Raw genomic sequence first — 13,191 nt, forward strand, 5'->3', positions numbered from 1 at the left:
CCACACTATCAAAGGTAAGTTTTATGATCATTCCATGTTGTTTAAAGTATTGAGAGGTTGAAAGACTTGGATTATGAAAGGAAGTAGAAGATGGGTTATGAATGTAAGAATAATGACATTTTTGAGTAGTAGCTTAGAATGAATCATGATTCTTGATATGTTGTGATTATAATTATGTTATAAATGACACTAAGAACATGAAATAAGCATTATATAAGAATGAATGTAGTGTTGCACTATGACCATGGTTATGGATGATTTGAAGTGAAATTGGGAGATGTGAATAATGTAGGGTGAATAAAGATTGTTGCTTATGATATGATGAATGTTATTATTGACGTTTGGGAGTTGATACATGATATGGAGAAAGTTGTATAAACAAAGTAAATGCTGCCCAATTTTCTCTAGCTTTAGTCAAGCATGCTTAAGCTATCGATTATCTAATGTTAGTACAAACTCTCTTGAAGGTAGAAACGTGAACATTGGAGAAGAACATTCAAGTGATAAAGTAGCTAAACGAAAAGGTATGTAAGGCTAGTCCCTTCTTCTCTAAGGCATGATTCTTATGACATGATTTTCCATATCTCTCCATGACTTTCTTACTTCCCGGAAACTATAAGTCAAAATTGATAAAGAGCTTCATATGAGTTAAGAAAAGAGATATGTTACGAGTATGATAATGATGATGAGGAGTTTAGGCCTAAAGAATTCTAAAGCCATGATATGATGTTTCTACAAAGTTGATGACCCTAATTACGAGCCTTTGATGTTGTTCATTGTGTTACACTCACCTTATAATGTTGGTTCCTTCAAGGTGAGGTATGATAAATATGATCACTCCATAATGTAATCTGGGGTTCTCGACCTTATGTCACCTCGATATGGTTATAGATTATCTTTAAGTTCTAATGCATATTTTATGATAAATTTATGATGAGGTCATGAAAAGTTATGAGATTTATATGATGATGTGACTCTACCGAGCCTATAGGGTCGGGCATGACACCGCTAAGGCGGGCTGTTTATGAATCCACCGAGCCTATAGGGCCGGGCATGACACCGCTAGGGCGGGCTGCTTATGATTACACCGAGCCTAGAGGGCCAGGCATGACACCACTAGTGGGCGGCGTATGATGGTTACCCGGACGCGGGTTAACGACGATGGTACATGTGATATGTTGATAGATGTGATATGCACAAAATGCATTTACTCTTAAAGGCTAAGCAGGTTATATCCTTACCTCATGTTCATGATCTCTTTTTTATGTCAGTTTTATTCATGGCTTACATACTCAGTACAATGCTTGTACTGACGTCCTTTCTTTTTGGACGCTGTGTTCATGCCCATAGGTAGACAGGGAGACCACCCGGATTCATAGGTGTTGATCAGCAGATTTACGAGAGCACTCCATTATGCCAGAGGTGCCATTTGACTTATTGTTTTGTGTACATATTTGGGCACGATGGGGTCCTGTCCCGTCCTTATGTCTATTGTCTAGTACTCCAGTAGAGGCTCGTAGATGCGTATGTGTGGGTAATATGGTCTCATGATTTCCTCATTGTATGATATATTATTTTGATAGCAGAATTAGAAGGATGAGATCAATAAATGAATGCAGGATAAGTAGAATGAGTGGTGCTCGGTAGTTAGCTCCGGGTACCTGTCATGGCCCCTAGTCGGGTCGTGACAAAAACCTTGCAATATAAGCAACCCGTTACAGGCGTGCAACCAGATCTAGCCATATGCATAGGCATGATACATTACATAAGAGAATGAGTATTTCAAAATTCTGACTTAATAGCCAACACGATTAGATAAGTTCATCAACAATTCAAACTTAATAGCCAATGAGTTCAGGTAAGTTCATCAGAGATTCCAAACTTAATAGCCAACTAGTTCAAGTAAGTTCATCAATAATTCTAGAATTAATAGCCAACAAGCTCATTAACATGTTTACCATAAGTATACGAGGTTCTTAGAAATACCAACAAAGTCAAATAAAATATAAACACGTAGCACATAATAGCTAATGCTCATATATTTGGCATTCTCCGGTCATGGCCCGTATGTACAAAGTATATCACTACCCATTACATAAGTCACACTAGTGCTCGTCACATCAGGGGTACGAGACCCCCTGTTATGCCGATTCCCCCATTACGCCCTTACCCCTTATTATTTCTATTTGTAATCTTAAACTTGTATTCCTTGCATCATTAGATTAAGTCGTTGACTCAATTCCTCAAGAAATACCTCTTGCGTTTAGAACAAATTTCCAGTTTTGGTCAATAGTCTTCAGTCTTTTGTAAAGCACCTGGTTCTTCCGGTGTTTGTGGAACTCTGTTACCAGCATTATCACTTCCTTTAATAGCTCGATTCTTATGTCATCATGCTTGAACATTGTTTGTCAATTATACATTGATTGTCAATAATCAAAACGTAATTTCAGCTCAGCTCAACACTCATGCTACCGCAAAGATCACCTGCTACACCAGGGAAAAAAATTAGAGCAGCCCTAACATGGTTTTAGCCCCCGAAACTCACCCGAACCCCTTGGGCTGCTGTCCAAGCATACATACAAGTCTGAAATATCATACAAACCTATATGAGCCTTCAAACCGCGAATCTAAGTCTGTTTAATTCAAATTTGAATTTAGTCAACTCTATGAACTTTGAGCCATTAGTTTAGGTTCAAGTGTTGCTAATGCTCTTTAGTTCCTCAGGACTCGTGCCACCCATACCAACAAGTCATAAATCACCAAATGAATCGACAGGAAGTATCAAATAGATGAAAGGGGTTCTAAAACTCAAAATGGTCGGACAAGTTATTACAATTATCTCTTAAACTTAGCATATAGCTATGTGGACCCATATAGAATTGCATTGTCATTTTTACTAGTTTCTAACTTACTCCTAGTTATAAAATTTAAATGATAAGATGTCGAAATATATTATAGCAATTAATAACGTTCTTCTATTTTTTGTAAGCACATTATCCATCATGAAATTTCGAGTAGATTTAGTATGTTCGGATTTCTTTTGTCATCCACTGCAATTTGTTCATTAAGGAACTGAAGTGTTCACACATAGAAACATATTGAAAGCCCCCTTTCCTTTGTTATATAAAGGGTGTGAGCCACCGAAAAAATTGTAAACACAACAATTTTTCATTTATATTATACAACAATTGCTTCATCAAACATCACCCTTAAACACCTAAATTCTTTCCGCAGTATAGACAGAGAACTTTTTATTAGGCTGGTCATGATCTTATATCGTGATCCAGCCGAGTCACTTATAATCATATGTGGCTTTGGCTAAAAAACCATGCGAATTTTTCAAATTTAGTTGTTCGATTTGTAAATTTACATGACATCGCAATCAATGAACTGGCAAAAGAATCTGCCACATGCTTGAAGTGGCTGCAATCAAAGGTTCCCCCTATGCCAAATCATGCAGGGGACATGCCACTTACATCTCTAGCAATGGATAGAGCCATTTCATTCCAAAATTTCTATCAAACCAGGTTCACCATGATAAGCGAAATAAAATATTACTTGAACAATGTATGTTCCATCGCTTTTGCGGATATCATACTCCAAGTCTTTTCACAAAGATACTGAAAAATCTTCCTAAATTCTCCCATCCATGTCCCTGGATTCCCACATCCAACGTTTGGTGCCATAACAGTGATTCCAAGAGCCTTGGATTACACTCTCTCGAATAAGAAAGGACCATTGGATACCATTTGGTCCTTGAAACCTGAAGCACAAGTTGATGATAGGACGATGTTCTTGACGTTCTCAAAGGGTTATCCTGTGACTGAAGCAGAAGTGATTGAACTCTTTAACTCTAAATATGGAGATTGTGCTGAGGATGTACATATGGTGCCACCGACTTCATCGAACCATTCATTGTATGCTCGAATGGTGGTTCGTGATGTTTCAACCATTGATCAAAGTTTGAGCACATGTCCTATTGCTAAGTTCAGGATTAATGGAAAAGATGTTTGGGCTAGAAAATATGAATATCAAGATCAACATCCACCATTAGATGCATCTCTATAAATTAGAAAAATGCCATATGTGCTCAATAAGTGTTCCCTACGTTGGTCGGCTACCCATTTTCACCTGGTTGGTGAAGGTTCGATTCCCCTAATCTTCTCCCCTGTTTTTCCTTCCCCTATCCCCAATAATAGAAAAAAGTGTTCCTGTAAATAATAATAATAAGAATAAAAAAAGTATTTCCAGATTCAAAATTCAGTTTTCCATAACTTTTAATTTTGCCTAGAATCGACCAATCTCACACTAATTGGGTTGGATTGTAGGGTATAAATTACTCAGAGAAAACAACCTATTCCGATCGAGAATTCTTTTCTTACTTGAAAAAGTTAGAAAGAGTTATTAATTATTTTATTTTGTTCAAAATATTAGTCATTTTACTAAGCTGAATTTTTTCAAGAACGTTTCGAAAAAACCATTCATTTATTACTATTTTTTCAATTTTTACCTTACTAGCCAAATTAGTATGGTGTAAAAAAGTGAGATACTCCAGGAAATAAAGAATAGAATTATGATTAAGTTCGTAAATATTTTTCATAAGGAATGTGCAAAAACCTTAAAAGAAATTACATATGAAGTGGCAGAGCTTCGTTTTTTTAAAAAAAAAAAAAAAACTAATTATTCAACTATCACTAATGAATGTTTTTTAAAAAAAAAAATTGTTTTTATTATATAGGGGTTAGGGGAAGGGGAAATGGGGGAGGGGATTACAACGTGGGATTCGAATCCTCACCAACAAGGTGAAAGTTCAGGTAGTCAACCAACTGAACTACTAGATCCCTCACTAATGAATGTTTGGTATATGCTTTGTATTTTAAAATTTTAGTTATGTACATATATGCAACTCTTGAAAGAGAAGATTGTTCTGCTTTCAAGATAGGGATGTCGAATGATTTACTGGGAAAGGTGTTACGGTCCACTTTTACGCTCGAGCATAAAAACCTTCTCATAACTTTGGCTTTTTGTCGTGAACAAACAGATTCGCCACCTAATTTATTGAATGAGAATTAGGAAACCAATTTAAAGGTTAATTTTTTAAAACCTTTAAAAAAATCCAGAGAACGGGTAAGGGTTCTGGTGATCCCCCGAGGAAGGTTTTAAGCACCTCGGTATTAAGGATCCACCCAATGCGGTTTACCTACGGATCTAACAGTTTACAGCTAAAAATTTGAATAACTTGTTTGTAAAAATGTGCTTAAGATTCATATGTATAAGGTTTGAAAGAGGCATATTCATGTCTAATTAATTAGAAAAGGAAATATATTTTTTATTTGAAAAATGAGATTTAGGGAGGGTGTTTTACCTTTGAAAATCATTTTTAGCGTTTCAATCATATCTTTAATTCAATTAATGAATTAATTCTATAATTGGGCTAATTATAAAGGAATGAAACTCTTCAATGTGTACGGTTTATTAGGACTTTGAATTATAAGTATAACTCGACTTCTTAATCCGTTAATGTATTCACTTGTTTATAGCTCGCAAGATATGAGAGATATTTAAGCTATTTCTACAAGTTCTAGATTTTTTAAATAAGTAGTCTTTTTGTAAAAAAAATGTTTTGACCTTTAAACTTGAAGTTCTGGATGCTCCAAAAAAAAACGACTAAGAAAATATATGTGGCACATAACTTGATTTTAGAAAGAAGTAAAACAGTAGGCTTCGAGCCTTCAATTAAATTCGAGAAAAAATCGGTTTTATGGGCCTCAACTTAAATTGGAAACGAACTGGTCAAGTGTTTCTCTTTTAAGGAAAATCTAATGTTACAAAATGCCTTTTGACTTCTAAAATCAACTCCAACTTATTCTGAAACTCGTTTTTTATTTCAAAATAATTACTCTTGGCAACATCAATTAATCACACTCCACTTCGAGATTCATCTGGGTTAAGAAAAGTAAAAAAAGGTAAACAATTAGTCATGTATTACAAATTAATACACAAAGGCAAAACTAAAATGAAGTAAACCGAATTTGATGGGTCTAAAGCCCATTCACTGCTGCCTTCGTGATCTAGTACTGTAGCATATGTGTGATGGCTTTTGCTGAGGCTAATAGGTTGACTCGATAAGGTTATGTTGGGCCTAGCCCAACGCCTAATGCGCGAGAGAAGTCCATTGGACTCGTCGGGGTTCATATGCAGCAGCAAAATAAAGAGAAGGTAAGGATTAGTATTTGTTATATCCCGCGTTTCCGCACATCTGGAAAATTAGAAATAATCTTGACTTGTATGAGATAAAGTCATAATTGATTACATCTAGCATGAGTTGTTTGTGAAAGAATATTAATGTGGAAGTGTCGAGGAAGACTAAGGGCAAATTTGGAATTTCGGAAAATTAGTTTCGGGAATTACAAAATATGATATACAAGCCAATTGGGCTCAAAATGAGAATTGAAATGAGGCCCAAAGAGAGATGGGGTGGCCGGCCAACTATGGCCCAAACCCATGGCCCAAAGTAATTTCCATGTGATAAATTAACTAAGGGGGACCATATTATACTTATTATATATCATCTTCATCCTTTAGAAGATTGAAGAAAGAACAAAAAAAACAAAAGAACAAGAGCAAAACAAAAGGGGGGTTTCGGCTTTGGCAAGGAAAAATTGGCTATCAAAAATATTGCTCCAAAATTTTTTCTTTTGTGGTTTACCTACTAAATTGAGTACCCTTCTCAACTTGGTGTAGTTGGTTTGGAAGAAAGAGGCCTTGGTTCAACAATTTGATCAATTGTCCAAGCGAAGAAGACTAGAGAAAAAGGTGAGGATTCATTCCTTTTTATTGTATTATGAAGTCTTGTTTGTGTTGTAGTATGTAGAAATGTGTTGATTGTATGAAGAAATGGAAGTTTGCAAAGTGGGTGTGTGGTATATATGTGTAGCCGTGTGCATGTGTATATTGTATAGCCATAATGTGTTGAATTCATGTTATATTCTAGTTGTGGTGGTAGTGAAATGCATATTGGGAATGAACGTTGAATGAATTGAGTTGAAGTTGATAAAAAGAGTCTATGGCCGTGTGGTGTGGAGTGTGTGGAATGGAAATGGATTAAGTTTGTTTAGTGTGTTAGTTGTGTTATTGTGATTCTTGCAATGTAAATGAAAGTAACATGATATGAGTTTTCTTTGAAATGAAATGTAGAAACTTATGTTGCTTTAGTACGATTTTACGACATTATGAAAATGAAGTTATTAGGTTGCAAATTATGATGATCATTGATAGATTTGGAAGTTGGAATCATGTTGTGAATATGTATGCCAAAGATTAGAAGTTTTGAACGAGTTAGGACTTTGGCGGAAAGTTTGTATATTATGTATATCGTGTGTATAATTAGAGGAAACGATATGAAATGCTTCTAAACTATGTTGTGGTGATCTAGATTGGTAATGAATGTGAAATCATTGAGATTAGTTTGAAAGTTAAGGTTAAAGTGAAGGTTATGATATTGTATTGAAAAGATGGCTAAATAAGTTATATTGCGTTTATAGTGATTGTTGTTGTTGTTGATGTTGTTGTTTGGGTTGTTGTTGATGATTTTGAGCCGAGTTGAATTCTCGGGGGTGCTATATGTATAGGGGAAGTGCTGCCGAAATTTCGGTAGACAAATACGAGTTGAATTGAATTCGTAGCATCTATACCTTACAATTGGTAAATGTGACCATTTGCAGATTTTCGACGAAACGGGGAGTGGGCTTGGATAGGTTTAAAAAGCTCAAAAGGTATGTAAAGCTACCCGATCCTTCTTTTGGCATGCCTAAGCGTATTAGAATCGGATTCGGGCCTCGAAAGACTTTCTGCCCCTCGGAATCCGCAAGTGAAAATATCACTTTTTCGTTCAGTAAGATTGAACTCTTTTGGTGTGCTTTCTTGAAAATTATGCAAACTTTCTCTAAACCACTTGGGAAGCTATAGAACGTTCGTAGAACCTTTGTAGGTGACCCCATAAGCTTAAAATATGTAAATTGAGCCCACCGCCTTGCTTGTCCCGAGGTGGGCCCACTATTCCCGGTTTTACCCTTATTGTACTTAAGGCCTGTTTTCGAACGGTTTTTGAAAGGAATGTTCTGACTGCTCTTTTAACTACTAAACATAAACTATTTTAAATATTTCCTTAAGTCTTATAAATTGTTTTGGCACTTGGAACGACTTCAGAAAGGTTATGCTTCTGTAATTCATTATGACATCTGAAACCCACTTATTACGATCCCGTCTGACTTCATTGAATTGGTTTGTCATTGATATGCCTCATCGAGTCTCTGAAAATATTTATGATATTTTAAATGCATTTATTTTCTCACTACTCTACTCGTGGATGCCCCAATGTTTCCCACACTGAGCCCGGGCCAGGATATGTTGTCAAGCGTGATCCTTTGCATTGTTCGCCGTGCCTCGATGTGAGGGGGCAGGTATACGCGTACATGGGTTTGTGGAGTATGCTGTGCCATGTACGCTTGTTCTGACATGATTTACTATGGCCGTCTGATATGACATATTATGATACGAGGTTATGCCCCTTTTCTGATTCTTCTGTGTTGTGGCACCAGCGTCGGGAGGGTGGCCACGTTCTGTCTGCCGAGTCCCGTGGCAGGGGCCGGATGTGATATGACATATGTTTCTGTACACACTCTGCATGTTTTGAAAATATGTATCTGATACTTTGGGTTTTCTGTTTACTTTCTGTACGTTCTGTACCAGTTATGATTTTGTTTCTGTAATTCAGGCTTTACATATTCAGTACATATTTCGTACTGACCCCCTTTCTTCGGGGGCTGCGTTTTCATGCCGCGCAGGTACCGACGACAGGTTTGTTGATCCGTCCGTCTAGGATATCTTTTCTGTCATTTGGAGCGCTCTTTTATTCAGAGCCCATCTTTTGGTACAGTCTGTCATTACTGTATATGTATATTCTCGTCCATGGGTACGGCGGGGCCCTGTCCCGTCATATGATTCTGTCGGTCTGTTTAGAGGTCTGTGGACATGTTTGTGGGTTGGGGTCTTTCTTTACAGATGTGTGCTTATGTTGTGTTTGGGCGATCCCATTCGCCGCGGCGGCCGGCCCGCATATGTTTAAATGTTGCTTCGTTGGCCCTGTGTGGTCTTCTGTTTGTATTTTCTATGCGCAGGCTTATTTTGGATAGTCTGTAAAACAAAGGAAACTCTACCGAAATTTTTCTGGAAATTATCTAACTTTGAAATAAAGCCTTGTCGGCTTCTGCTATATACTTGAATGCGTTTGATAGAATTTGAGATAGCATTTGATAGACGTGTCGGGTGTCCAGATCGGGAACTAGTCACGGCCTACGGGGTTGGGTCGTGACAAAAGTGGTATCAGAGCGGTTCGTCCTCGGAATGTCTACAGACCCTGTCTAGTTGAGTCTTGTTTATCGGTGGGTTGTGCACCACACCTATAAATAGGAGGCTACAGGGCATTTAGGATACTACCCTTCTTTCTGTCTTAGATCGTGCGATAGAGCTGTGTTATCAGGATGATTCCTCCCTAACGAATTGTTACATTTGCAGTTATGCCTCCAAAAAAGGCGACAGCGGCCCAAAAGGCCAAGGCGGCAGCTGTGGGAGAGACTAGTCGGGCCCAGAGGGCTACCAGGGCCCATGCACATATTGCTCCTGATATTTTGCCCCCGGCAGAGGGCTCTTCCACACCGCCACATGTAGAGGAGATTGGAGCAGCAGCAGCTGCAGGTCGAGGGGCGGCTCCACCGCCAGCTCCTGAGATTCCAGTACTTGAGCCTCCAGCTCCACGGCCAGGGACTGAGGATCAGACTATGAGAGAGGCAGTCCAGCTATTGACCAGACTTGTGGCGGGACAGGTTCAGGGGCACAGATTGGGAGGTGACCGATCATATAGGCGTGACAGTTCGAGAGCTCGTGAGTTCTTGACTTGTGGCCCTCCAGAGTTCTTCGGGACAAAGCCCGAGGAAGATCCTGGGGAGTTTATCAGGAAGATGCGACGCACCTTACATTTGATTAAGGCTTCTGCGACAGAGTCAGTCGAGTTGGCTTCGTACCGGTGGTATGATGTAGCAGCTAATTGGTACGAGTCTTGGGAGTTGGCCAGAGGCCGACGGCGCTCCCCCAGCAGTCTAGGATGAGTTTTCTGAGGCTTTTCTTAGCCATTTTCTGCCTCCGGAGTTACGGCGGGCCAAAGCCGACAGATTCTTATTGCTGAGACAGAGGGGCCGCAGTGTTCGAGAGTACAGTATGGAGTTAGACTCATTGGCCCGATATGCACCTGCTGTGGTAGCTACTATGGCTGACAGGATGCACAGGTATATTATGGGGTTGGACCGGTATTTTGTCGACAGTTGTTTGGTATTGGCCGCTCAGCCCGGCATGGATATTGCCCGGATTCAGGCGCACGCCCAGGGCATGGAGGACCGGCATAGGGAGCATCAGCCTGACAGGAGCCAGGATCGGAGACAGCCTAAGAGGGCCAGATCATCTAGATATTCTGGAGATTTTCGAGGCAGACAGCCTCAGCAGCCGCAGCACCCCAGCAGATATCCATCCCAGCCGGCACAGAGCGCACCTCCACAGCCTACAGGTCGCAGATTTGATAGCCCAGGTTATTCAGGAGCAGGCCAGAGCTCCAGGGCTTCAGGTTCACGGACAGATAGGGGTTCTGGTCAGACGAGGCCACCTAGGCCTCAGTGTTCTTATTATGGCAGATACCATCCTGAGGAGTGCTACAGAACCACCAGTGCATGTTTTTCTTGTGGCCGTCAGGGCCATTCTGTGAGAGATTGCCCGTATAAGGGTAGTTCGGGTGGTGCAGCGCAGCCTACCGGATCAGCCGCCGGGTCTTCATCTTCGTCAGTGGCTATGCGCCCTACAGGGCCGGGTACATCAGCGCCAGCGGGTCGCGGCAGAGGCCGTGGTGGAGTTTCTGGTACTAGCGGTCCTTCGAACCGCATTTATGCTTTGTCCAGCCGCCAGGACCAGGAGGCATCACCTAATGTCGTTACAGGTACATTATTGGTCTTCTCTCGGTCTGTGTATGCATTAATTGATCCAGGTTCGACTTTGTCGTATATTTCGCCTCTTGTTGCTAGTAAAATTGGTATAACGTCCGAGCCTATAGAGCCATTTGAGGTAGCTACACCGATCGGGGACTTTATTATAGCGAAACAGGTATATAAAGACTGTTCTGTAATTATATGCGGCTGAGATACTAAGGCAGATCTGGTGGAGTTAGATATGATCGAGTTCGATGTTATTATGGGTATGGACTGGCTAGCTTCCTGTTATGCTAATGTTGACTGCCAAAATAAGGTAGTTCGTTTCCAGTTTCCTGGGGAGCCAGTTATAGAGTGGGCAGGTAATACTGCATCGCCGAAAGGTAAGTTTATTTCATACCTTAAGGCTCAGAGGATGATCAGGAAAGGTTACATTTATCATCTGGTTCGGGTACAAGACTTGACAGCAGAAACGCCGACTCTTCAGTCAGTTCCCGTGGTTAATGAATTTCCAGATGTGTTCCCAGATGAGCTTCCAGGCCTTCCTCCAGAGCGGGAGATAGATTTTACTATTGATTTGCTTCCAGATACTCAGCCTATATCTATCCCCCCGTACAGAATGGCACCGACAGAATTGAAAGAACTGAAAGAGCAGTTGAAGGATCTGTTGGAAAAAGGCTTCATTAGACCCAGTACTTCGCCTTGGGGAGCCCCGGTATTATTTGTGCGTAAGAAAGACGGGTCGCTGCGTATGTGTATTGATTATCGGCAGCTGAATAAGGTAACCATAAAGAATAAATACCCCCTCCCCAGAATTGACGATTTGTTTGATCAGTTGCAGGGCGCCAAATATTTTTCGAAGATAGACCTTCGGTCAGGCTATCACCAGGTACGGGTACGAGAGGCCGATATTCCTAAGACAGCATTCCGGAGCAGATATGGGCATTATGAATTCAGAGTTATGTCTTTTGGGCTGACTAATGCTCCTGCGGTATTTATGGATTTAATGAACCGGGTATTCAGGCCATTCTTGGATATGTTCGTAATTGTATTTATCAATGATATTCTGGTTTATTCTCTGTCCGAGGCAGAGCACGCAGATTATCTGAGAACAGTACTTGGGGTACTTCGGCATCAAAAATTATATGCAAAATTTTCTAAATGTGAATTCTGGCTGGCTTCAGTGGCATTCCTGGGGCATATTATTGCAGCTGATGGTGTCCGGGTGGATACACAGAAGATTGAGGCCGTGAAGAATTGGCCCAGAACCACGACGCCCACAGAGGTACATAGTTTTCTGGGGTTAGCAGGTTATTACAGAAGATTTGTGGAAACGTTTGCTTCGATTTCAGCGCCTTTGACAAGACTAACTCAGAAGGGAGCTAAGGTCCAGTGGACCGATGCATGTGAACGAAGCTTCCAGTTGCTGAAGGAGAAGCTGACTACGGCCCCAGTTCTGTCTCTTCCAGAGGGACCCGATGGATATGTTATTTATTGTGACGCTTCTGGCGTGGGATTGGGCTGTGTATTGATGCAGCACGGTAGAGTTATAGCTTATGCTTCGCGGCAGCTGAAAAAGCATGAGAGGAATTATCCTACCCACGATCTGGAGCTTGCAGCGGTGATTCATGCTCTGAAGATATGGAGACACTATTTATATGGCGTTCATGTTGATATCTATACAGATCATAAGAGTCTCCAGTATATTTTTAAGCAGAAAGAGCTAAATTTGCGGCAGCGGAGGTGGCTAGAGCTCCTAAAAGACAATGATGTGGATATTCTGTATCATCCGGGCAAGGCTAATGTTGTTGCAGATGCGCTTAGCCGGAAATCTATGGGCAGCTTGGCAGATTTACAGCCAGACCGGAAGGAGCTAGTACGTGATATTCACCAGTTGGCTAATCTTGGGGTTCGTCTGGCCGATTTTGGCGGTACACGAATTTCTGTCCGAGGGGTTTCTGAATCATCTATTAAGGAAGATATCAAACGGCATCAATATGAAGATCCCGTTTTAGCTCGATACAGAGACACAGCCCATGAGAAGGAGAAGACTCCGTTCGAGTTTACACCAGACGGAACCTTACTATACAGAGGCAGGTTGTGTGTACCTGATATTGCAGGGCTGCGGCAGCAGGTTATGGGCGAGGCACACTATGCTCGC

The 13,191-nt window shown here is 40.6% G+C and overlaps 1 protein-coding gene across 1 annotated transcript; it reads left to right on the top strand.

Moving 5' to 3' along the window:
* Nucleotides 1-1,848: 1,848 nt before the first annotated feature.
* LOC132644008 (uncharacterized) lies at nucleotides 1,849-4,068 on the top strand. Its single transcript, XM_060360542.1, has 2 exons — nucleotides 1,849-1,858; nucleotides 3,692-4,068. Exons 1-2 carry the CDS (start codon nucleotides 1,849-1,851, stop codon nucleotides 4,066-4,068), a joined length of 387 nt encoding a protein of 128 aa, XP_060216525.1.
* The last annotated feature ends 9,123 nt before the right edge of the window (nucleotides 4,069-13,191 follow it).

This window comes from Lycium barbarum, chromosome 6 (genome assembly GCF_019175385.1).
Source record: "Lycium barbarum isolate Lr01 chromosome 6, ASM1917538v2, whole genome shotgun sequence".
NCBI lineage: Eukaryota > Viridiplantae > Streptophyta > Magnoliopsida > Solanales > Solanaceae > Lycium > Lycium barbarum.